At 40.4% G+C, this 27,002-nt stretch overlaps 2 protein-coding genes across 10 annotated transcripts in view; one reads left to right on the top strand and one right to left on the bottom strand.

Moving 5' to 3' along the window:
* The window catches only part of ATE1 (arginyltransferase 1), a 169,199-nt gene extending 168,386 nt beyond the window's left edge, over positions 1-813 (bottom strand). For 3 of the 6 annotated variants that reach the window (XM_044749547.2, XM_044749550.2, XM_044749559.2), the window contains exon 1: positions 127-258. In XM_044749547.2, coding sequence (XP_044605482.2) covers positions 127-232 — 106 coding nt within the window. In that variant the 5' untranslated portion in view covers positions 233-258. Of the gene's footprint in view, positions 1-126; positions 259-659 lie in introns of those variants that run through there. The other 3 variants (XM_070481996.1, XM_044749582.2, XM_044749574.2) reach the window with 2 other exon arrangements.
* Positions 201-26,900, top strand: LOC106824439 (putative uncharacterized protein ZNRD1-AS1). Of its 4 annotated transcripts, none has more exons than XM_070481999.1 (3): positions 201-467; positions 21,343-21,418; positions 23,522-24,337. In XM_070481999.1, exons 1-3 carry the CDS (start codon positions 201-203, stop codon positions 24,196-24,198), a joined length of 1,020 nt encoding a protein of 339 aa, XP_070338100.1. In that variant the 3' UTR covers positions 24,199-24,337. The 4 variants fall into 4 exon arrangements, 1 of the variants encoding a protein (XP_070338100.1); XR_006515002.2 differs by lacking the exons at positions 201-467; positions 23,522-24,337 and adding exons at positions 21,105-21,243; positions 26,766-26,900; XR_006515003.2 differs by lacking the exon at positions 201-467 and adding an exon at positions 21,105-21,243 and having other exon boundaries at positions 23,517-23,646.
* The last annotated feature ends 102 nt before the right edge of the window (positions 26,901-27,002 follow it).

Raw genomic sequence — 27,002 nt, 5'->3', positions numbered from 1 at the left:
CCGCCGCGGTCCCTCGAGCCGGTCGGCCCGGGCCGGGCGCCGCGACCCCCAAGGCAGCCGGCCCTGCGCGGAGCCCCCGAGGCCGCGGCGCCCTCCCCGCCCGCCGGCCCGGCCCGGCCCGCTCACCATTGGAGCGACTGCCCGACTCGTTCTTGCAGTAGCCGCAGCGGTAGAAGTCCTCGCCCTCGAAATACTCCACGATGCTAGGCGAGAGAGCGGCCCAGAAAGCCATGGCCCCGGCCCTAAAAGCGACGCGGCCCAGCCCGAGACCACCAGCGCCGCTGCCGCCGCCGCCACCCCACAATGCCCCGCGCCGCCCGGGCGCCCTGAGGCGCGCGCGAAGCCGCTCGGCGCCCGCCAGCCGGGCCTCGCCGCGAGTCCCCGGCGCCGACGCCGCCCGCGCCATCTTGACCGAGGGCAGCCTTCCACTATTTCCGCTCCTTCTCCAAGAGGGACCACCATGTTCGGTGAGGGGGAGGCGCCGAGACGGAGCGTGAAGGGAAACGGTCGGGGAAGAAACGAGTGGGAAAGGGAAGCGGGAGCAGGGGAGCAGGGCTTGGGGGCTTCCCGCGAGTGGCTGGCCCGGCCGTGCCGGGCGGGCGGACGGGCTGGGGGTGGACGCGGGCGGCGGCGGCGGCCCCGTCAACCGGGACACTCACCGCAGGACGCCTTGCCCTCCTCGCAGTCGCAGTAGCCGCAGTGGTAGCCGGCCTTGAGCCCCTTGTACTCCACCACCGAGCCCATGGCCGCCGCCGGGTCCGCGCGGGCCGGCCACGCCTCTCGGCGCCCGGGGGCCGACCTCGGCGGAGCGCGGGGCCCATGGATGGGAGGAGTGGAGAGCGAGGCCCCAGCCCCCAGCCCCTGCTCGGGCCCGGGCCGCGTTGGGGTCGGGGGCTTCCCAGAACGTTAGCATGGATGGTAATGGTGCCCCCGGGCCCCGAGTTAGGGCCAGCTCTTCCCTCAACTGCATGTTGTCAGCCCCATTTTACAGACAAGGAAACTGAGGCACGGAGGTTGTGATCACTCACTCATTTCTGCAGGTCTCAGTTTAAAAGTTACCATCTCAGGCCGCCCCTGACCCCCTTGTGGGTAGCCAGCTCAGGTTTCTTCCAAACCAGCAAGCGCTCACTTAAGTGCCCAGAGGTTCAAGTGCACGTGCAGGTCCTCTGTGCATGGCTGGCATTGGCGAATTGAAGACCATTTAACGCTTTTGAACGAAACAACTGTCAGAGCCAGTTGCTGCCTCGTGCCACTGTAAACCCGGTGCCGTCATATCTTATAACTTTTAAAGAGAAGCTCTTGTTTTTTAAAGTATCATTTTTAAACGTTACTTTGAAAGAACTTTTTTAATGTACAGTCCAAACAAAACATTTATATAGGCTGAATTCAGCCCATGAGCCTCCAGTTTGTGAGCACTAATTTTAAGAGGATTTCTTAAAGAGTAATAGTCTGAGGCAAAGTACAAAAATGGATACCTGCATCAAGGTAGTATTCCTTAACCTTTACTTCTGTGTGCACACATAATTTAAGCCTGTCTTTACCAGGCAGCAATAAAGCTGATTATCTTTTTGCAGTGTTTAAAAAAAGTGAAATCATGAAACTTGGAGAAACAGAGGTAAACTTTTGTGGTCAAGTTCAACATTCTTGACCCCAAGGTCGACTGCTCTGGAGGTGTGCCTAGTTAAGTGCCTCACAGGATGGGAAAGAACCTAAAGGATAGCTATGTAACATGCAGGAGGTTTTTAGGGCCCCTGTAGGTTTCTCCAGCTCCTCCAACTCCTTAGACCTGAAGAATCCTTGGTAGATCTCAGTACTCATGTCCTTAAGACAGATTTCATCCATTTTGTTCATTGTGGCAGATTTGACCGTTCGTGGTCTTTACCCCAGCCGGGTTCTCATTTTGGATGAAAATAAGGGCCTGTGAAATGAGACAGCAGAATGCCATTCTCAGGACAGAGAGTAGGAGGCTTTTCAGTCTTATAGCCTTGTCACACTTCACTTCTGTCCCTTTGAAGCCCCAACCCTATCCCAAGCCCTACACCAACTGCAGCCAGGACACTCCAGGGCATACCCGCCTTGAACAACAATGAGGATGTCCAAAGTTCTGGGCATATGGGTTAACTCATTTAATCCTTACAGCAACTTCACAACATAGGAAACAAAGACCAGAGAGGCTAAATAGCATGCCGAAGGTCACACAACTAGTAAGAGACATATAGGAACAGGAAAAGGTGACAAAAATCAGATAAATTGAAGAGGAAAAGAGATCAACAAGTTTGGATCAGGTTTGGACTTATGTAGGGCAGTGGTTCCTAGATGTCTTTACTTTGCTGACGGTCAGAGACAAAGTTTTCATGTTCCAGGCCCAAATCAGAAAAATAATGCAAAGCTTCATTTAATTGCCCACTTTGTGAGGAAGATGGAAGGGAGGGCGCTATTAGAATGTGCTTTTAGTTGTGAAATTGCCAACAATAGAGAGTTGTCTTTTTTAATTTTCTTACTTGACGGAATAAAATGCTGACAACACTAGCATGTTTGGTCCCATTAACATCTTTTTGTATCACTGAATGTGAAATCAATCTGCAAAGCCTAAGAGTGAGGCTCAATACTAGGCCCTGATGATGTGAAAGAATCTGTATGGTGATATGCCCAGTCATGTTTCTTGAATTAAAGGGAATGAAGTGAAACACATTATTCTTTCCTTCCAAAGAAAGTGTTGTGAGTAGCTAGGACCTCAGTTAAGCCAGGGAAAAAAGTAAAATACAGAGAAGAGGGGCAGTTTAGAGAGGAGGTATGGTATGAGCAGAGGCAAGGAGGTGGATAGGAACACCAGTGTTCTCAGGTGCTGGTGGTGATGGAGTCCTAGAAGATGTTTTCCTAGAAGGTGGGCCACTCACTGCCAAGAGGCCTCAGGTTAGACCCCTACCTTCCACCATCTAGACCTGCACTCTGCAATTTAGTAGCCACTAGCCACATGTACCTATTGAGCACCTAAAATGTGGTTAGTGCTACAGGGGTGCTGTACTTTTTATTTTATTTTCTTTAAGTGTATTTGAATTTTTTAATTGCAGCAGTATAGAACACCATGCAAGATAAATGCCAAAAAATCTACTTGTAGGCATATCATATTCAGCCTGCAGAAAATCAAAGACCAACAGGAAGATCTTGAGAAAAAGCCAGAGGGGAAAAAAAGCACTACCTATAGAGGAGCAAAGATAAGAATTACATCAGATTTCTCTTTAAAAACCATGCAAGCAAGAGAGGGAAGTGAAATATTTACTTTTTTTTTTTTTTGAGGAAGATTAGACCTGAGCCAACTACTGCCAGTCCTCCTCTTTTTGCTGAGGAATCCTGGCCCTGAGCTAACATCTGTGCCCATCTTCCTCTACTTTATATGTGGGACGCCTACCACAGCATGGTGTGCCAAGCAGTACCATGTCCACACCCAGGATCCGAACTGGCGAACCCCGGGCCACTGAGAAGCAGAACATGTGAACTTAACCACTGCGCCACCAGGCCAGCCCCGGAAGTGAAATATTTAAAGTGTTGCAAGGAAGAAAACCACCAACCTGGAATTCTGTATCCAGCTAAATTATCCTTCAAAAGTGAAAGAGAGGACTCAGACAAATAAAAACGGAGGGAATTTGTTGCCAGTAATTCTGCTTTTCAAGAAATGTTAAAGAAATTCTTCAGAAAGAAGGAAAATAATATAGGTCTGTAACTCAGAGCTGCATAAAGAAGGAAGAGTGTTAGAGAAGGAATAAATGGAGGTAAAATCAAATTTTTTGTTTTTTAAAGTCTTAATTGATCTAACAGATAACAGATGGTTCCAAATAATAATAGCAACTTGTATAGAGTAATTATAGTTTATGGATAATTGACATGAATAACAGCAATGTTATAAGGGATGGGAGAGAGGAACTGAGCTGGAAATTCTCTGTTATAAGATACTTGCACTGCCTGTGAAGTGGTATAGTGTTATTGGAAAGAACTTGGGTTAGTTGTATATGTATACTGCAAACTGAAGAACAACCATTTAAAAAAGCAAAAAAAGAAGTATAATTGCTGGGCTAAGAGAGGAGAAAACAAGTAGAATCATGAAATGCTTAATTAAAACCAGAGAAGGCAGGAGAGGGGGCGGAGCAAAATGGCAGGGTGAGCTGACCCGGGATTCTCTCCCCTCCAAAATACAACAAAAGATTGGAAGAACTGAATTTCAGAGAACAAACATAATGCCAGCTCGTTAGAGACCTACAATACCGAGAAGGCAGAGATCATACACCTAGCTTTACACCTTCGGAGGCGCTGGAACGTAGGAGAGAACATCGCTCCCTCCCCTAGAGTCTGCAATTGCTTCGGCGCGGGTCGGGAAGGAGCGGGGGAGGGGCCGCGTGACCGGAGGATCATCCAGGACTCCTGCCACTGATTCAGTGGAGACCCGCTGACTGGGGGAAAGCTTCCGTCCGCGGGGACCCCATAAATCAAGGGCCTTGGGAGACCAGAGAACAGAACTGATCTGAACCCAGACCGGCATGTGTAACAGCCCCTCCCCCCTGCAAAGCCAGTGGGCGCAGCCATCTTGCCCCAAGGCGGAGAGCTCATAACATGCCACTCTCGACCCCCATCTAGTGGCGACAGGCTGTAACTGCAACTGAATTCTACCACCATGAGAAAACACCGCTCCTCTACCATCCAGCAATTTATAAAAGCCCCAGACCAGAAGGAAAACAATAAAAACACAGAATTAAGTCCTGAGGACTTGGAATTAGGTAAACTAAGTGATAATGAATTCAGAGCAGCTATAATCAAAAAACTTAATGAGGTAGAGAGAAAGAGAAACAAGCTGAGTTCTGGAGTTACTTCACAAAAGAGATTAAAATCATAAAGAAGAATCAAACAGAATCACTTGAGATGAAAAACACAATGGACCAGATAAAACAGAATACGGATTCCCTGAATGCCCGTGTAGACAACATAGAGGAGAAAATTAGCATAATCAAGGACGGACAGGCTGAATGGCGCCAGACAGAGGAAGAAAGAGAACTAAGAATTTAAAAAAATGAGGAAAATCAAAATGAAAAACAGAAACCACATGATCATCTCAATAGATGCAGAGAAAGCATTCGACAAGATCCAAAACCCATTTATGATAAAAACCCTCAATAAAATGGGTATAGAAGGAAAGTACCTCAACATAATAAAGGCCATATATGACAGACCTACAGCCAACATCATACTCAATGGACAAAAACTGAAAGCCATCCCACTGAGGACAGGAACAAGACAAGGGTGCCTTGAATAGGCACTTTCACCACTCCTATTCAACATAGTACTGGAGGTGTTGGCCAGAGCAATTCGGCAGGAAAAAGAAATAAAAGGAATCCAAATAGGTAATGAAGAAGTAAAACTCTCGCTGTTTGCAGACGACATGATCTTATATATAGAAAACCCCAAAGAATCCATAGAAAAACTATTAGAAATAATCAACAGCTACAGCAAAATAGAAGGGTATAAAATCAACATACATAAATCAGTAGCATTTCTATACACTAACAATGAACTAACAGAAAAAGAACTCAAGAACTCAATCCCATTCACAATCACAACGAAAAGAATAAAATACCTTGGGATAAACTTAACCAAGGAAGTGAAGGATCTATACAATGAAAACTACAAGACTTTCTTGAAAGAAATTGATGACGACGTAAAGAGATGGAAAGACATTCCATGCACATGGATTGGAAGAATAAACATAGTTAAAACGTCCATACTACCTAAAGCAATCTACAGATTCAATGCTATCCCAATCAGAATCCCCAGAACATTCTTCAAAGAAATTGAACAAAGAATCCTAAAATTCATATGGGGCAACAAAAGACCGCGAATTGCTAAAGCAATCCTGAGCAAGAAAAACAAAGCCGGCGGAATCACAATCCCCAATTTCAAAACATACTACAAAGCCACAGTGATCAAAAGAGCATGGTACTGGTACAAAAACAGGTCCACAGATCAATGGAACAGAATTGAAAGCCCAGAGATAAAACCACACATCTATGGACAGCTAATCTTTGACAAAGGAGCAGAGGGCCTATAATGGAGAAAAGAAAGTCACTTCAACAAATGGTGCTGGGAAAACTGGACAGCCACATGCAAAAGATTGAAAATTGACCAGTCTTTTTCACCACACACCAAAATAAACTCAAAATGGATCAAAGACCTAAAGATTAGGCCTGAAACAATAAGTCTTCTAGAAGAGAATATAGGCAGTACACTCTTTGACATCAGTTTCAAAAGAATCTTTTCGGACACTATATCTCCTCAGTTGAGGGAAACAATAGAAAGAATAAACAAATGGGACTTCATCAGACTAAAGAGCTTCTTTAAGGCAAGGGAAAACAGGATTGAAACAAAAAAACAGCTCACTAATTGGGAAAAAATATTTACAAGCCACTTATCCGACAAAGGGTTAATCTCCATAATATACAAAGAACTCACACGGCTTAACAACAAAAAAAACAAACAACCCGATCAAAAAATGGGCAGAGGACATGAACAGACATTTCTCAAAAGAAGATATAAATATGGCCAATAGACACATGAAAAGATATTCATCATCACTAATCATCAGGGAAATGAAAATCAAAACTACACTAAGATATCACCTTACACCTGTTAAATTGGCAAAAACATCCAAAACCAAGAGCGACAAATGTTGGAGAGGTTGTGGAGAAAAAGGAACCCTCATACACTGTTGGTGGGAATGCAAACTGGTACAGCCACTATGGAAAACAGTATGGAGATTTCTCAAAAAGTTAAAAATAGAAATACCCTATGACCCAGCCATCCCATCACTGGGAATCTATCCTAAGAACCTGAAATCAGAAATCCCAAGAGTCTCTTGCACCCCTATGTTCATCGCAGCATTATTTCCAATAGCCAAGACGTGGAACCAGCCTACATGCCCAGAAACTGATGATTGGATAAAGAAGATATGGTATATATACACAATGGAATACTACTCAGCCATAAAAAAAGACAAAATTGGCCCATTCGCAGCAACGTGGATGGACCTCGAGGGTATTATGTTAAGCGAAATAAGCCAGTCAGAGAAAGACGAACTCTATATGACTCCACTCATAGGTGGAAGTTAATATATTGACAAGGAGATCTGATCGGTGGTTACCAGGGAAAGGGGGGGTGGGGGGAGGGCACAAAGGGGGAAGTGGTGTACCCACAACATGACTAACAATAATGTACAACTGAAATCTCACAAGGTTGTAATCTATCATAACATTATTAAAAAAAAAAAATGAGGAAAATCTCCGAGAGATAATGGATTCAATGAGGAGTAAGAACATAAGGATCATAGGAATTCCCGAGAATATGGAAAAGGAAAATGGAGCAGAAAGTGTGCTTAATGAAATTATTGAAGAGAACTTCCCAAATCTAGGGATCAACGGAGAAATGTGTGTAGAGGAGGGCTTTAGATCTCCTAGATTTGTCAATGTAAAAAGACCTACTGCAAGGCACATAGTAGTAAAGTTGGCAAGTAGGAATGATAAGGAGAGAATACTCAAGGAAGTAAGGAAAAAAAAGAGAATAACCTATAAAGGAGCCCCTATCAGACTGTCAGCAGATTTCTCTACAGAAACCCTACAAGCTAGGAGAGAATGGAGTGATATATTCAAAGCTTTAAAGGATAAAAACCTTCAGCCAAGAATACTCTATCCAGCAAGAATTTCCTTCAGATATGAGGGAGAAATTAAATATTTTCCAGACAAACAAAAGTTAAGGGAATTTGTAACTAAAAGCCCTCCATTACAAGAAATCCTCAAGAAGGCTCTCATACTTGAAAAAAGAAAAAAGGGAGAAAGGGGACACAATCCACAGACTAGGGAGACCAATGGATAGAACCAGAAAAGGATAGCGAATATTCAATTATAGCATTAGGGTAAAGGTAAGGAAACTACCAAAACAAGGACGATCTTAGCACTCTTAACTATAAATGAATAAGACGAGTTGGAATAAAAAATGAAAATAATTATTTAGGAGGGGAAGAGCAAAGGGTCTAAATCAGTATTGGTCAAGTAGGTAAGAGACCACCAGAGAATAGACTATATTATACACGAGATTCTAAATACAAACTTCAAGGTAGACACTAAAATAAAGTACAGAACAGAGTCACAAATCATAAATAAGGAAAAATCTAAGAAACCCAGCATAAGAAATTGCAGTATTAAATGGGTAGTCTAAAGCACACAGGAACAGAAACACGGGAAAACAAGATAATGAGTGACAGATTAACAGCATTAAGTCCACATGCATCAATAATAACTCTCAATGTGAACGGATTGAACTCTCCAATAAAAAGACACAGAGTGGCAAAATGGATTAAAGAACATGATCCAACAATTTGTTGCCTCCAGGAAACACACCTCAGCCCCAAGGACAAACACAGACTCAGGGTGAAGGGGTGGAGGACAATACTTCAAGCAAATAGCAAGGAAAAAAAGGCAGATGTTGCAATTCTCATATCAGACCAAGTGGATTTCAAAATAAGACAGGTCAAGAGAGACACAGAGGGACAATATATAATGATCAAAGGGACACTTCATCAAGAAGAAATAACGCTTATAAATATCTATGCACCCAACACAGGAGCACCAAGATTCATAAAGCAACTATTAACAGACCTAAAGGAAGATGTTGAAAACAACACAATAATAGTAGGGGACCTCAACACCCCACTCACATCAATGGACAGATCATCCAGACAGAAAATCAACAAGGAAATAGTGGAGCTAAATGAAAAACTAAAACAATTGGACTTAATAGACATATATAGATCACTCCACCCTGAAAGAGCTGAATACACATTCTTCTCAAGTGCACATGGAACATTCTCTAGGATAGACCATATGTTGGGAAACAAGGCAAGCCTCTACAAATTTAAAAAAATTGAAATAATAACAAGCATCTTCTCAGATCATAGTGCTATAAGGCTAGTAGTTAATTACAAGAAAAAAAAAAAAGAGAAAGGCACAAAGATGTGGAGATGAAACAACACACTACTGAACAAGCAATGGATCATTGAAGAAATTAAAGAAGAAATAAAAAAATACCTGGAAACAAATGAAAATGATATCATGCCATACCAACTCATATGGGATACAGCAAAAGCTGTATTAAGAGGAAAATTCATTGCAATACAGGCACATCTTAACAAACAAGAAAAATCCCAAATAAGCAACCTTAAAGCACACCTAACTGAACTAGAGAAAAAAGAACAAATGAAGCCCAAAGTCAGCAGAAGGAGAGAAATAATAAAAATCAGAGCAGAAATAAATACTGTTGAAACGAAAAAGGCAGTAGAAAGGATCAATGAGACAAAGAGCTGGTTTTTTGAGAAGATAAATAAAATTGACAAACCACTAGCCAGACGTACAAAGAAAAAGAGGGAGAAAGCTCAAATAAACAAAATCAGAAATGAGCGAGGAGAAATAACAACAGACTCTGCAGAAATACAACAGATTATAAGAGAATACTACAAAAAACTATATGCCAACAGAATGGATAACCTAGAGGAAATGGATAAATTCTTGGACTCCTACGATCTCCCAAAGCTCACTCAAGAAGAGGCAGACAATTTGAACAGACCAATCACAAGGAAAGAGATTGAAACAGCAATCAAAAACATCCCAAAGAATAAAACCCCAGGACCAGATGGCTTTCCTGGGGAATTCTACCAAACTTTCAGAGAAGATTTAATACCTATCCTTTTCAAGCTATTCCAAAAATTTAGGGAAGATGGAACACTTCCTAACACATTCTATGAGGCCAACATCATGCTGATCCCAAAACCTGACAAGGACACCACGAAAAAAGAGAACTACAGGCCAGTATCACTGATGAACATAGATGCAAAAATTCTAAACAAAATTTTGGCAACCAGAATTGAGCAATTCATCAAAAGAATCATACATCAGGATCGGGTGGGATTCATACCAGGGACACAGGGATGGTTCAACATCCGCAAATCAATCAACGCGATACACCACATCAACAAACTGAGGAATAAAAACCACATGATCATCTCAATAGATGCAGAGAAGGCATTTGACAAGATCCAACAGCCATTTATGATAAAAACTCGGAAGAAAATGGGCATAGAAGGAAACTACCTCAACATAATAAAGGCCATAGACGACAAACCCATAGCCAACATCATACTCAATGGGCAAAAACTGAACCCCATCCCCCTGAAAACAGGAACGAGACAAGGATGCCCTCTATCACCACTCTTATTTAACATAGTACTGGAGGTCCTGGCCAGAGCAGTCAGGCAAGAAAAAGGAATAAAAGGAATCCAAATAGGGAGGGAAGAAGTGAAACTCTCGCTGTTTGCAGACGACATGAGCTTATATATAGAAAACCCCAAAGAATCCATTGGAAAACTGTTAGAAGTAATCAACAACTACAGCAAAGTTGCAGGGTATAAAATCAATTTGCATAAATCAGTAGCATTTCTATACTCCAGTAATGAACCAACAGAAAAAGAACTCAAGAATACAATACCATTCGCAATCGCAACAAAAAGAATAAAATACCTTGGGGTAAATTTAACTAAGGAAGTGAAGGACCTATATAATGAAAATTACAAGGCCTTTCTGAGAGAATTGGATGACAACATAAGGAGATGGAAAGACATTCCATGTATATGGATTAGAAGAATAAACATAGTTAAAATGTCCATTCTACCTAAAGCAATCTACAGATTCAACGCCATCCCAATCAGAATCCCAATGACATTCTTTACAGAATTAGAACAAAGAATCCTAAAATTCATCTGGGGCAACAAAAGACCCCGAATTTCTAAAGCAATCCTGAGAAGAAAGAACAAAACGGGAGGCATCACAATCCCTGACTTCAAAACATACTACAAAGCTACAGTAATCAAAACAGCATGGTACTGGTACAAAAACAGGTGCACATATCAATGGAACAGAATTGAAAGCCCAGAAATAAAACCACACATCTATGGACAGCTTATCTTTGACAAAGGAGCTGAGGGCATACAATGGAGAAAAGAAAGTCTTTTCAACAAATGGTGCTGGGAAAACTGGACAGCCACATGTAAAAGAATGAAAATTGACCATTCTTTTTCACCATTCACCAAAATAAACTCAAAATGGATTAAAGACCTAAAGGTGAGACCTGAAACCATAGGGCTTCTGGAAGAAAATGTAGGCAGTACACTCTTTGACATCAGTGTTAAAAGGATCTTTTCAGACACCATGCCTTCTCAGAGAAGGGAAACAATAGAAAGAATAAACAAATGGGACTTCATCAGATTAAAGAGCTTCTTCAGGGCAAATGAAAACAGGATTGAAACGAAAAAACAACCCACTAACTGGGAAAAAATATTTGCAAGTCATATATCTGAGAAAGGCTTAATATCCATAATATATAAAGAACTCTCTCAACTCAACAACAAAACATCAAGCAACCCAATCAAAAAATGGGCTGGAGACATGAACAAACATTTCTCCAAAGAAGATATACTGATGGCCAATAGGCACATGAAAAGATGCTCATTATTGCTGATCATCAGGGAAATGCAAGTCAAAACTACACTAAGATATCACCTTACACCCGTATATGACAAAAATATCTAAAACTAATAGCAACAAATGTTGGAGAGGTTGCGGAGAAAAAGGAACCCTCATACACTGCTGGTGGGAATGCAAACTGGTGCAGCCACTGTGGAAAACAGTATGGAGATTCCTCAAAAAATTAAAAATAGAACTACCATACAATCCAGCCATCCCACTACTGGGTATCTATCCAAAGAGCTTGAAGTCAGCAATCCCCAAAGTCCTATGCACCCCAATGTTTATTGCAGCACTGTTTACAATAGCCAAGATGTGGAAGCAACCTAAGTGCCCAGCAACAGACGAATGGATGAAGAAGATGTGGTACATATATACAATGGAATACTACTCAGCTGCAAAACAGAACAAAATCATTCCATTTGCAATAACATGGATGGACCTTGAGAAAATTATGTTAAGTGAAATAAGCCAGCGAGAGAAAGATAATCTGTGTATGACTCCACTCATATGAGGAATTTAAAATTATGGACTAAGAACAGTTTAGTGGATACCAGGGGAAAGGTGGGGTGGGGGGTGGGCACAAAGGGTGAAGTGGTGCACCTACAACATGACTGACAAACGTTAATGTGCAATTGAAATTTCACAAGATTGTAACCTATCAATAACTCAATTAAAAAAAAAACCAGAGAAGGCAGAAAAAGAGTGGAAGACAAACAAAGACATAAGCAATGACTAGAAAGCAATAACAAATATGGTAGATATTCATCCAGTTGTATCAATAATCTCTTTAAGTGTCAGTGGTCTAAATATACCAATTAAAGGACAGAGACTGTCAGACTGGATAAAAAAAATAAAACCTAACTTTATATTATCTACCCCAAAACCCCACTTTAAATATAAAAACAGATTAAAGGGATGGAGAAAGGTGTGTTGTTGATAGCACTAATCAAAAGAAAGCTGGAGTAGCTACATTAATTTCAGACAAAGTAAACTTCAGAGTGAGGAAAATTAGGGATAAAGAGGGGCATTACTTAGTGATAAAAGGGTCAGTTCTCCAAGAAGACATAATAGTCCTTAATGTGTATGGATCTGGCACAGAGTGGTAAAATATATGAGGTAAACACTGAGAACTGCAAAGAGAAATAGATGAATAAACTATTATAGTTAGAGACTTCAACACCCCTTTATCAGTAATTGACAGATCCATCAGGCAGAAAATCAGAAAGGACATAATTTAACTCAACACCATCAATCAACTGGATCTAAGTGATATGTATAGAATACATTCAACAGTGGCAGAATACACATTCTTTGAAGCTCACGTGGAACATTCACAAAACAGACAACATTTTGGGCCATAAAAGAACACCTTAACAAATTTAAAAGAATAGGAGTCATGCAAAGTATTCTCTCAAACCACAGTGGAATTAAACTAGAAATCAATGACAGAAAGGTAGCTGGAGAATTTAAAAATACTCAGAGATTAAACATCACACTTCTATTTTATTTTCTTGGTAAGGAATATTGGCCCTGAGCTAACACCTGTTGCTAATCTTCCTCTTTTTTTTTTTTTTTTTTTTTTGGTTTGAGGAAGAGCAGCCCTGAGCTAACATCTGTGCCCATCTTCCTCTAGTTTGTATGTGGGACACCACCACAGCATGGTTTGATGAGTGGTCTAGGTCCACGCCCTGGATCCAAACCTGCGAACCTTGGGCAGCCAAAGTGAAGTGTGCTGAACTTGACCACTGTGCCTCTGGGCCAGCCCCAACTACACACTTCTAAATAGCACTTGGGTCAAAGAAGACATTTTAAGAGAAATTTAGAAATATTTTGAACTAAGTGAAAATACAGTTTATTAAAATTTGTGGGATGCAGCAAAAGCAGTGCTTAGAGGGAAATTTATAGCATTGAATGCATATATTAGAAAAAAGCTCTTTAATCAATAATCTAAGCTGCTACCTCAAGAAACTAGAAAAAGAGGAGCACATTAAATCCACAATAAGGAGAAAGAGGGAATAACAAAAATTAAAGCAAAAATAAATAAATTGAATATAAGAAATCAATAGAAAAAACAAACCTAAAAGCTAGTTCTTTGAAAAGATTAATAAAAGAGCTAAACCTCTAGTGAGACTAATTAAGAAAAAAAGAAGACAAATTACCAATATCAGAAATGAAAGAAGGATCATCACTACTGATCCCATGGACATTAAAAGGATAATAAAGGAATGTTGTGAACAAATCTGATAGCCTAGAGAAAATGCATTGATTCTTTGAAAGACACAAATACCAAAACTCAAGAAATAGATCATCTGAATAAGCCTATATGTAAAGAAATGGAATCAATAATTAATGAGCTTTGAAACTAGAAAGCACCAGGCCCAGATGAGTTTACTGGTGAATTTTACCAAATGTTTAAGGAAGAAATTATACCAACTCTCAAAAGTCTCTTCCAGAAAATAGAAGCAAAGGGAATTTTGTAACTCATTCTATGAGGCCAGCATTACCTATATACCAAAACCAGACAAAGACATTACAAGAAAGGAAAAGTACAGATCAACATCTCTAATAAACATAGATGGGAAAATCCTGAACAAACTACTAGTAAATGGAATCCAACAATGTATAAAAAGAATTATACACCACCAACAACTAAGATTTATTCCAAGTATGCAAGGCTGGTTCAACATTACAAAAGCAATTAATGTAATTCATCACATCAACCGGCTAAAGAAGAAAAATCAGGTGATCATATCAATAGATGCAGGAAAAGCATTTGACAAAATCTAACACCCACTCATGATAAAAACTCAGCAGACTAGGAGTAGAGAAGAACTTCCTCAACTTGATAAAGAATGTCTAAAAAAATTTACAACTAACATTGTACTTGATGAGAAACCAGATGCTTTCTCAATAAAATCAGCAACAAGCAAGGATGTCCCGTCTCACCACTCCTATTCAAGATGATACTGGAAATCCTAGCTAATGCAATAAAAAAGAAAAGGAATAAAAAGTATACAGATTGGGAAGGCATAAGTAAAACTGTCTTTGTTCTCAAAGGATGTGATTGGCCAAATGGAAAATTCCAAAGAATCAATAACAACAACAAAAATCTCCTGGAATTAATAACCAATAGTAGCAAGGTTGCAGGACATAAGATTACTAGGCAAGAGTCCATCGCTTTCCTATATACAAGAAGTGAACAATTGGAATTTGAAGTTAAAAACACAATACCATTTACATTAGCACCATGAAAAAAAAAGTGAAATACTTAGGTATAAATCTAACAAAATATGTTCAAGATCTATATGAGGAAAACAAACCTCAGATCAAAAAAATGAAAGAAGATCTAAGTTAGTGGAGAGATGATGCATGTTCATTGATGGGAAGATGAATATTCTTAAGATATTTCTTCCCAACTTTAGATTCAACGTAATCCCAGTCAAAATCCCAGCAGGTTGTTTTGTTGATATCAACAAACTAATTCTAAAGTTTATATGGCAAGGCAAAAGACTCAGAATAACCTAAACAGTATTAAAGGAGAACAACAAAGAGCACTGACACTCCTAGACTTTCAGACTTACTATAAAGCTACAGCAGTCAAGACAACGTGGTATTGGCTAAAGAACAAACAAAAAGATCAATAGAACAGAGTAGAAAGCCCAGAAGTAGACTCACACAAATACAGTCAACTGACCTTTGACAAAGGAACAAAGGCAATTCAATGGAGAAAGGATAGTCTTTTCAACAAAGGGTTCTGGAACTGGGCATCCACGTTCAAAACACATAAATCTAGACACAGACCTTATGCCTTTCACAGAAACTAACTCAAAATGGATCCTAAGCCTAAATGTAAAACACAAAACTAAAAACTCTGAGAAGATAATGTAGAAAATCTAGATGATCTTGGGTTTAGCAATGACTTTTTAGGTAGCACACTAAAAGCATGATCTATGAAATAAAAAATTGAGTTGTACTTAATTGAAATTTAAAACTTCTGGGGCCAGCCCACTGGCATAGTGGTTAAGTTCACCCACTCCACTTTGGTAGCCTGAGGTTCGCAGGTTCGGATCCAGGTGTGGACCTAGCACTGCTCGTCGGGCCATGCTGTGGCAGCATCCCACATAAAATACAGGAAGATTGGCACAGATGTTAGCTCAGGGTCAAAAAAAAAACCCGAAACAAAAAAAAACTTCTGTTATGCAAAAGACACTTACAAGAATGAAAAGACAAGACAAGACACAGACTGGAAGAAAATCTTAGCAAAACATATCTAATAAAGGACTACTATCTAAAACATACACAGAACTCTTAAATTTTTCAGCAATAAGAAAAACAACCCAGTAAAAATGAGCAAAAAATCTGAACAGATGCCTCCCAAATAAGATAAGCAGATGGCAAATAAGCCTACAAAAAGATGCTCAGCATCATATGTCATTAGTGCATTGCAAATTAAAACAATAATAAAATACCGTTACACACCTATTAGGATGGTTAAAATTTATAACACTGACAACACAAAATACTATCAAGGATGTGGAACAATAGGAACTCATTCATTGCTAGTGGGAATGCAAAATGTACAGCCGATTTGGAAGACAGTTTGGTGGTTTCTTAACAAAACTAAATATCTCTTACCATACTGTCCAGTAATTGTGCTCCTTGGTATATACCCAAATGACTTGAAAACTTAGGTCCACACAAAAACCTGCACACAAATGTTTATACTAGCTTTATTCATAATTGCCAAAAGTTGGAAGCAACCAAGATGGCCTTGAATTGGTGAATGGATAAACCAATAGTGGAACATCCAGACAATGGAGTATTATTCAGCAATAAGGAGAAATGACCTATTAAGCCATGAAAAGACATAGGGAACATTAAAAGCATATTTACTGAGTGAAGTAAGCCAATCTGAAAAAGCCTTTTCAGTATGAAAAAGCCATACTGTATGATTCCAACCATATGACATTCTGAAAATGGCAGAACTATGGAGACAGTAAAAAGAGCAGTGGTTGCTAGGGGTTTAGGGCACAGAGTGAGGGAGGGACAAATAGCCAGAATATGTGGGTTTTTCAGGGCAGTGATACCATTCTGTATGATGTAGTAATGATTAACACCTGTCATACATTTGTGAAGACCCATGGAATGTACAACAATGAAAGAGTGAAACAATGTAAACTATGGACTTTGGTTAATAGTAATGTATTAATATTCGTTCGTCAATTATAACAAATGTACCACACTAATACAAAATATAAGTAGGGGAACTTTGAGGGAGAGAGTACTTTTTGATCAATATTTCTATAAACCTATAGCTGCTCTTAAAAAATTATTTAAAAAGTGTGAAATTTTTTAATTGATTACATGTTGGAATGATAATATTTTGTATATCCTGGATATAATTTGTCCTGATAAAATATATCACTAAAATTAATATGACCTGATTTGTTTTTTAGTTTTTTAAATGTAGCTCTTAGAAAAATTTAAATTACATCTGTGACTCACACTATACTTTTGTGGAACAATGCTGGTCCAGAACCAAATTCTTACAACTCCAGTTCTCTACTTATCTCTCTTCTAGGCCCTACAGTTTTGGGATCTTTTCTCTAGTGCCACTTCTTTTTAATCACTTTCCTATTAACAACATTTCATGGTTCTCTATTTGTTTGGGGAAGTCATAGAAATTCCTCTGGGTCACATTCTGTCTCCAGTGCCCTTCCTCACATACTGTCCTCTATATTCTGGCCTCCAGCATCCCTCCCTCTGTATAGTACTCCGCATGTGCAACTTCTCTACTTAACAACTACTCTGATTGAGTCACCTCTTGTTTGGCTGGTCTCAGGGGAGTCTCTGACGTTTCTGCCACTCTGCTCGAAATGTGCTCCCCAAGATGTCCTCCTTGTTCAGTCCCACCTCACACTAATGACTCCTGCCCTTTGTTTCCCCGCCCCCATACTTAAGCATCCCATTTGTACCTTTATGTCATGTGTGCACCTGCATACATTTCTTGTCTCCCTAGTAGTACTAAGCTCCTCAAAGGTAAGGACAATGCTTCCACTCCTCCAGTATTCCAAGGTTAGGTGAGATGGCACGTGCTTAAGATCACGAGCTTTGCTTTTAGACATCCGTGTTCAATTTTCAGTCTCCCACTTGGCAGCTATGTGACCTTGAACAAATCACTTAACTCTCTTAGCACCATTGCCTCATACGGAAAATGGGGAGAGTAATAACAATACCTCATAGGGTGGTTGGAGTGTCAGTGGTCTATGTTTAGATACTCTCAGAGGCATTTTTCTTTGTTATTTGTTTGTTTTCAAACTCCTGCAAAATGGAGACAGCAGGCAATGTGCTGTTTCCAATGCCAGAAGTTGACCTGTGATAACACTATGAAGTTTATTTCAAGTTCAGTAATCTAAGTGGTTAACAATAATTTTGGTTCAGGAAACATCATCATCTCCTTCCCCAGCTAGGAATTCTCATAACTATTTGAACATATTTCATGATTTTGACAAAGGATTAAAATTTAGCTATATGATAAAATACTCATTAGCAAAGTCCTTTTGTTTTTATATTTATCACAGAAAAACACAACTCAGGCCATCTTTTGCTTATGTTAGGGCAAAATATAGTCTTGCTCATAGGTTGTTTCAAAATGATTTGCTATCAAAAAGGTTCTATCTCCCTGGCTTATAAATATTCTTTATCCCCCCAGTTTCTCTTATCAGGAAAGAGAAATAATTTACAACATAGTACTTAAATTAAAAGTACTTTTAGGTCCACGTGATTGTCTTTATGTTTTATTTTAATTGACTGCTTACTTAAAGAGAGGCTCATATTAAGAACTGCATATTTTTCTTTATCCAAAAAGAGTCTTCTATTATTCTTTTTTCACAGTGGGATAAATAGATATTGCCTTTTAGCACTTCACACAGTGCCTGGTTCATATTCAATAAATATTAGGAATTTGTAGTGGTAATACAATGCTGTCAGGTCACAGATGCTATAAAAATTTTGCCTGAATTAATATCACATGAGTTTGACATCTGAGCAGCGTGACTTTTTGTTGGTTTTAAAATGGTATCTTGTTTGGTTTGGGAAGAAAATGAATATTAAAGTGTAGACTGAAATTTAATTAAGTGCTTTGTTATGAAAATAGAAACTACCACGACTTGCTGTTTGATATTCTGATTTTTTTTAACCATAAAATACCCGTATTTACTTTTATAATTCTGTTTTATTTCTGAATATGTTTGGGGCTACAGTTTCAAGCACATCTTTACAAACAGCACATTTTGGAAAGGATAGATTTTATTTCTAATAAATAAGAAGCCAGGTTGTAATTAATCATTATATTGTCTCCTTTTCACATTTTTTTAAAGAACCCAAGACATCTTAGTGGGCTACATGAGGACTTCGGATGGACGCAGCTTACATATAGGGTAAAGAGTATCTTGAAGTGAATATGCAGAATCATTTTCATTAATTTGTATTTCAACCTTGGTGTATTTTCTCCTTCTTTAACTAATGACCAGTAATGAACATAATTAAACAATATGTAACTAAAAGTCTATTGAACAGTATTAAAGCTCAATACCTCCATAGCAGCAGCAGTATTTAGCTATGACACACCAGCTAAATGAGGAGGAGATCACGTGACTGGGCCATCCACACACTTGTCAGACCTCCACCAACTACTGTGAGTGTGTGTGCCGGGTCCACTGTGAGGTTCACCGATTGCATTTCCATGGAAGATATTCAATATATATTCCAAAAAAGAACAAAAATGAAAAAGATGCTCCTTTGCCTTGAACGGTGCTTCTAACCGCACTGAGATGGGATGCCTATGTCTGTGAAACATAGCTCCTTCTACCTTCTGTCTGTGGCCATTCAACTGAGCTTACACTGAAGTTCATTCCCTGCCAACCAGACGATGTCTTCACCTACCACCTCACAGTAGTCTTAATCTAGGACAGTGATGACACAGAAAAGCTTGTGACTGCTTCTCGTTGCCCTAGAAATCAACCAAGGCATCCCAGAGGCTCAACAGTAGATAGTTGAAAGTCTGAAAGAAGGCCAGAAAGCTTAATGGCTGGAAAACAGTACTTTGCAGTTCTGAGAGTGAGAGATTAGAGGGTAGAACTGAGAGCAGATGATCAAAGGAAAAGAGTGAACGGCAACGATGTTGTTCATAAAGCTGGCAATAGATAGGGCAATGGCTAAAACAAAAGACACCGAAGAGAAACAGCAGGAGGCTACAAGAACAGTGGAAGTGACCAAAAGTGCTGTGAGGAGAGGAGGCAGTGGGGGTCTATGGAAGGATCAACCAGCAGTCCAGACCCCACCCTCACACCCTCCTTCGGTGACAGACTCAGAATGGTTGGATCTGAGTGCAGAAGAACAGTAGGTATTATTTTCTTTCCATTTTTTGTAAAGGCAGGAGAATGTTCATGTATCTGGAACAAGTGTAGCACAGGAATGAAAACTCTGTGCTTTGGAGTCATGCAGGCACATATCCTGCCGCTGAAACTAACCCTGGGACCTTTGACAAATCACTGAACCTCTCTTGGCCTCAGTCCTTCTTGCCAAGAAATGGGAGCTAATGAGTAACTGCCTGAAATGCTTGTTCAGAAGATTATGTAAAAGAATCCATTTAAGTTCCTAGCACAGTGCCTAGTGGATAGTAAACTCAATAAATGTTGCTATGGAAATAATGTAAGAACATTGTAGGGAAGAAAAATATAAAAGCAGAAATGTCTTTTAAAGAAATTAGCTTAAAAATTATTTAAAAGGCAAATATAGTTTTGTTTTTTCCAGTTCTGTTGTAAAAATCCTTCTCTTTTGCTGCTAAGGAAAGTCAGAGAAAGAGTATTTACAACCTAAATTGCTAAACATAGAACCTATTTGCTAACTAAGCAGGTTAAGAAATAAGAAGTTTTGTGGATGCCTAAATGGGAATGTGCTCTATCTTAAGTGACAAATTTCTCTAAGTTAAATAACAAAGAAACTTTTGGGGCTGGCCCAGTGTTGTAGTGGTTGAGTTTGCACGCTCCGCTTCGGTGGCCTGGGGTTCACAAGTTCAGATCCCAGGTGCGGACCTAGTACCACTCATCAGGCAATGCTGTGGTGGCATCCCACATAAAATAGAGAAAGATTGGCCATAGATGTTAGCTCAAGGCCAGTCTTCCTCATACACACACAAAAAAGGAACTTTTTTGCTATCAAATTGTTTCATTATCTACAATGTAAGCCTTTGAGAAGAATCATGAAACATGTTATAGTTGTTGGAAATTGATAGCTTATAAATTATATTTATTGTTAATAATTTTATGGATAACAACTTAAAATGGACTTACCAACTTTGAAAACTTATTTTCTCATCAAAGTTCTTTGTTCTACCAACAATATACACAAACAGCGGTTTGTGGAATTTGAAATAGCAACTCAGCCTCCCCTCTCCAGTGTTAAAATAAAGGTGCTTCTGACAGTCTCAACCTCAAACGCAGTGTGGCTCTTAGTTTATACTTGTATCAGAGAGCATTCCTTCTTTGCTTCAAGGAAAGTTGGAGGACGTTGAACACATCGTAGGGTCCTGCCAATTGGCACAGAGAAACGCCTTTTCTACATATGAAAAGTGAGTCCCAAAGCACCTCCCTAATACAATTCACACCAGAGCATGTTTCCTGCAACTTTTCTCCAAATCCTAGTATCATTTCTCTTTTTGACCTTCCAGACTGGCCTGGGCCAAAAAGACTCAAGACCCTCGGATTGCAGTAGGTTCCCAGTCCCCACTAGAAAAGAAGATTCAGGTGAGGAAATACATTTACCATGAACTTTGGAGCCAGTAATACAGTCATAAAAAGTTTACCACCAAGGTGTAAAGGGCCTGAGTGTTTCAAGGGAGAGTGCTTTGCCTGTTGTGTTTAGTTCAGCATTTGGTTCACTGACCACCAGTGGTGCTGGCCGGATAGCACTGAACAAAATAAACACAGCCCGTGCCCTCACAGGGCTTAGTCCACTGAAGGACCTGGACATTAAACAATTACCAGAGATTGTGACAGTGTCATGAAAGGATGGGATTTTTTTTAATGAGTATGTGGAAGGTCTGAGGAAGTGATGTTTAAGCTGAAACCTAAAAATTATATACATAAGGACCATAGAGCTGCTACATTGTGTGTTTGGGAGTATTTGAAGGAAGAGCACATGAAAATACTCAGGTGGGGAAGAGAATATGGTTTTTGAGGAACAGAAGTCAGTGTGGCTGCAGCAGGGTGAGCAAGCAGTGGAGCTGAGAAGGTTATCTGAAGAGGCAATCAGGAACCACATTATGTATGCCATACTGGAATTTGGGATTTTCTTCTAAAAGCGATAGGATGCTATCCCAAGTTTCCATACAGGAAAGTGATGTGCTCAGATTTATGTAATACAAAGATCACTCTGGCTGCTGTGTGACTGGTCTGATGGGGCTGAGGGCAAAGGGAGAAAAGTGTGGATTCAGGGAAGCTGGTTAGGCTGCTCCCCTAGGGTCGGGGCATTTTGAAGTTAGAAGTGACAGGATTGAGAAGGAGGAAACTGAAGAAAACACTTAGGAGCAAGAGCCAAGTGGAGCTGTCTGGTAGACAGTATCTAGGTCTGAATTTGAGAGGTGTGCACAGGGTAGCCTTGTGTGCCTCGACTGTCTTGCTCATCTCTTATTCCCACTCTCTAGAGCAGTGCTGGCACATGGGAGGTCACCTTGTTGAATGATTGAGACTGTCGGTGTCCAAGGAAGCCTAAATGTAACTGCACTCTATCTTAAGTGACAATTTCTCTGCAATATTTTCCTGCATTATATTTAAAAGACAGAACCAGCAAAGCAGGTGAAGGTTGTGGGCGTGAGGTAGGAAGAGAATGAGGGGATATTCATTCACTTTGGATATTCAGCTAGTGGCTGGAATAGTCTAGGGGTTCCAAGATAGCCTTAGTCACATGCCCCTGGCCATAGCCTGGAAGCCAGAAGGAAAGTTATTTCAAAGAGGAGAGAGTGGTCACCTCTGTAGGATGTTGAGAGGTCAAGTATGACAGGGACAGAGATGGGACCACTGCATCTGTCACTATGGAGATCACTCATGACCCACACGAGAGCACTCAGAGAAGGAGGGGGGACAGAAACCCAATAGAAGAGGATTGAGGGGAAAATGTGAGGTGAGAAAGTAGAGTGGAGTTATGGGTAACTGCTTCAAGTTACACTGTGAATGGGAGCGAAAAATGGCTAGAAGCTAGAGAGGGATGTGCAGTAAAGGAAGAGTTTTCCTTTTCTCTTTAAAGATGACATATACTGAAGCACATATTTATGCTGATGGAGTGGATCCAGCAGACAGGGAATTGTGATGAAGCAGGAAAGGGAATCTGATAATTGCAAACTGACGTTCTTAAAACTCAAAAAGCACAGGTGGAAAAATCAGCTTTTGACAGATGAAGGGGCAACGTTTCCCTCCTAAAGGCAGGAAGGCAGAGTCCAGGATGATGCACCGTGGTTGTCCTGGCAGTGGGAAGAGGAGGGTGCTCCTGAGTGACTGCTTCTGTTTTCTCAAGGAAACCTAAGGCAAAGTCTTCAACAAGGAGGGAATGCTGGGGGGAGGGGACTGCAGGAGGTTTGAAAAGGAAGACATGAAACACTGTTAAGAGACCCAAAGTGGGGCATGGTGCAGGGGTGCCAGGCAGGGCTGACAGCCACTTGATATCTGTGCCATGGACTATATATAATAAAGGACATCCAACTTAAAAAGTTCTAATACTTTCCTTTGACAAGAGTTTAGGTGGTGTCCATTCTTCAGAAGTGAGGAAACTGTTAGCCCAAAAGTTTCAAAAGGAGAATGAAACACTTCATAAACTTAAGGCCATGTCTTTTGACTTCCGGTTTGCCAGAGCAGAGGCATACTACTATCAACGATACCAAGAAATGATGCTGGAAAACCCATGGAAATACAACATGATTCCAAAATGGGAAATTAAAAAAGAGGAAAAGAGACCACAAAGTAAAAAAACAAAAGATGCTAAAAAATGGGACAGTGTAGTGCCTGAGAGGGAGCTGAACCAGATAGAGAAACACATACACCGAGCCGAACGAGCCAGAGGCCTCAGGGACCACAAGTATCGACTACTCCCTCAAAGAATTCCAAGTGAAACACTTCTCCCCAAAATATTAACACTCGAGAAGGACAAAAAGACTGAAACTATCCAGAAAACACCCAAAACTAAAATCAAAAAGCACAAGATAGCGTGGGCAAAGAAACAGATAAAGGGACATCGAGAGCGAATGATTCGAGGGAGAGAACTCACAGAGCAAAGAAATGATAAAGGAGCCGCTCAGAAACTCTCTACCTGGGGTCCTCCTTTCCGAAAATCTCAAGCAGAGAAAGAGGAAGTGAAAGAATTTGAATGGGTCACAGCCTATCCAATTGCCCAGCCTTACCAGGAAGAACTTCTAGAAGTGACTGTTCTGATGGAAAAGTCAAAAGAAGAGGATCAAATTAAAAAACCACTCCGAAGAGAGGTCTTGAGTATGCCACCGTTTTTGAGAAGTCAACTAGAAAAAAATAAAGTTTAAATTGTTTTCTAGATTATTGTATTTCTTTTTTAGCATACTTTCATAGTTGTTAGTGCAGTAAAATCCTATACCCCCTAATTTTCTTTCTCAGTACATCAAACTGGAAAGAAAAAAAGTTAAACCACAAGCACAGCGTTCAGAAGTATTTCACCTACCTGTGTAACTACCTCAAAACTTAGTGGCTTAAAACTACCACCTTTTTATTATATCTCACAATTCTGTGCCAGGAATTCAGGCAGAACTCAGCTGGGCAATTTTTCTGCCCCACATGGCACCAGTGGAGCTGCTTGGGGATATTCAGGTGATGGCTGGGCTATTCTGGAGAGTCCAAAGATCTCCTCCCCTACATGCCCTTGACAGCGTCGACTAAAGGCTGGACTTAGCTGGTCCCTCTCTCTGCCTCCCCTCCCCATGTGGTTTCAGAGCCATGTGGTAGTTGGACTTATTACATGGTGACTCAGGGCTTCAAGAGACCTGTCAGACACCACAAGGCTTCTTATGACCTCGCCTCAGAAGTCCCTAGCCAACATCACTGCTGCCACATTCTATCGCTCAAACAAGTCACCAAGTCAGCGCAAATTCAACACTCTTCCTTTCAAAAACGTTTGCAGCCATTTTTTAATCTAGCACTCCAAGACTCTGAAAAGTCTATCACACACCTCTATCCTTCATTATAATTTTCATTGTTCTTTTATGTTAAAACTGCTCTTAAAAACTAAAGTATTTTTATAAGGAACAAAGCCTGCAGTTTCACAGCTCCTGAATTGATCTTGTCTACAGAGCCTGGCTGCCTCTCTGCAGAGGTAAACATAGACAGAGGATGTGAAAGCCTGTTACCACTATTATGCAAAGAACACATTGTCTTGTGTTGTCTCCAGTTCACCTAAAATGTAACAGACGTCAGAGACCTAAGCCTAAGCTCTAGCCCTGCTAGAGATCCAGGACTCTAGCATGTAGCCCCTCAAGGGGAAAAGAACAATGGAAGAAATAAAACAAAGCAGCACATGTCCAATTCCATAGGATAAAAGCAATATTGAGAGTACGGACTAGAGAGCAGGGTGGCAATTTATGGGGGATGTGGAGCCCGAGGAGGCACCTCAGAGGATAACTCCTTAGGCAGGCAGAGCAGTTAGAAGGAAAGCATGGCCCAAACTCAACACTAATGCCTACCTCCTGCCAGCCACCATCAGCACGGGAAATGAGGCACAACCTGGCCCTGGGGGGACTCCACAGGAAAACACGAGCAAGTAAACAACGTGAGGAGCACACACAGGATGACTGTGGTAAGAACAAGGTGCTATGAAAACACAAAGTTTTGGAAGAGAAGAAAGGCTTGGGGATGTGACATGAGTTTGATTTTTTAAAGATAACATGTATTAGGTACTTTTTTTTATTATGGAAAAGTTTAAAGAAAAAGTGGCCCATGATCTCCCTGTCCAGATAACTTCTGTTGACAATTTTTAAAAATAATGAAAAAGTGCACGATTAGAAAATTCAAATAATTACAGAAAGGTACAAAATGCAAAGTAACAGCTTTGTCACCTTGGTTTGTAAAAGGTAACCACTTTTAAGTTTCTTACATAAGGAGAAACTGACACAAGAAGAAAGTAGACAAATGAAAGAGGAAGGCACTCTGTTAAACACACAAGCTTGAAAACTTAATGTTAAGACCACATGTTGTGTGATTCCATTTATGTGAAATGTCCAGAAGAGGCAATTTATAGAGATAGAAACAGGCAAATTTAGAAAGTAGGTTATCGGTTGGTTAGGGCTAAGGGTGAGGGGAGTAGGTAAGGGCGAGTGGCTGCTACTGGGTATGGGGTTGGGGGAGGCAAGAATGTTCTAAGATTAGATTGTGGTGACGGTTGCACAACCCTGTGAATAGACTAAAAAACAATGAGTTGTACACTGCAAATGGGTGAAGAGTATGGTCTGTGAAGTACATCTCAATAAAGTTGTTTAACCAAAATGAAAGAAATGGCTGGAGTTTAGAGGGGACAAAGTGAGCCTAGAAATGTAAGCAAAGAGCCTGATCATGCAAGGCTTTGAATCACTGAAGAGCTCAGGCTTTTCAAATCTCGAAGGTAGTGGGGAATCACTGAGAAACTGTTGAAGATGTGGAAGACATCTGAAGCACAGGAAGTGGGGACACCAAATGGGTCTGTGGCAGAAACCCAGGAAAAATGGAAAGAATCAAGACCAAATAGGAATCAGTGACTGATTAAGGTAGAGGTTGTTGAAGGGAAAAGAGAAAAGAAATCCTAGGTTTCTTTCTGAGCAATATAAAGTAGTAAAAGTACCAGCATAGGGATTACAGGGAGGACAGATTTGGGGGCTGAGTTACACATATGTTTAATATGCTGTCAAATAAGCCATTGGTTCCATATATCTGGAGCCTTTTAGAGAAGTTTAGTCAAAGTTTTAGGAATGTTCAGGATACAGATGTAGCATAAATCATAAGAGTAAGATGGTGGAAGACAAACCAGGGAAAGCATAGGACATCAGGATGTACAGTTTTCAAGGAGTAAATTTTCTAATGCACAGCATTTATCCATTGGATTTAACAGGTCGCAAAAGAACTGCTAATAAATTTGGCATAAAACAGCCTCAGCAGAATGGTGGCAAAGAAGGTGCTGCACTGCATGGTTTCAGGACTGACAAAAGGGGAGATAGCATGTGATTCTTTGTTCAAGAAAAGACAGAACAGTCACTTGAGAAGGGTCACAACGATTTTTTTCAGATGAGAAATGAGCATAGTTGAAGGGAAAGCAATAGATACGGAGGGGGGATGACTGACAGAGCAG

Source organism: Equus asinus, chromosome 2 (assembly GCF_041296235.1).
Source record: "Equus asinus isolate D_3611 breed Donkey chromosome 2, EquAss-T2T_v2, whole genome shotgun sequence".
NCBI classification, from domain to species: domain Eukaryota; kingdom Metazoa; phylum Chordata; class Mammalia; order Perissodactyla; family Equidae; genus Equus; species Equus asinus.
Note: the sequence above shows the minus strand (reverse complement) of the source record. Positions and strands in the feature narration are given on the sequence as shown.

Coding starts and splice junctions, on each gene's coding strand:
- LOC106824439 (XM_070481999.1), top strand. CDS start 201: ATGCTAGGCGAGAGAGCGGCCCAGAAAGCCATGGCCCCGGCCCTAAAA. Junction 468..21,342: donor AAGAGGGACCACCATGTTCG/GTGAGGGGGAGG, acceptor TTGACCTTCCAG/ACTGGCCTGGGCCAAAAAGA. Junction 21,419..23,521: donor CACTAGAAAAGAAGATTCAG/GTGAGGAAATAC, acceptor TTGCCAGAGCAG/AGGCATACTACTATCAACGA.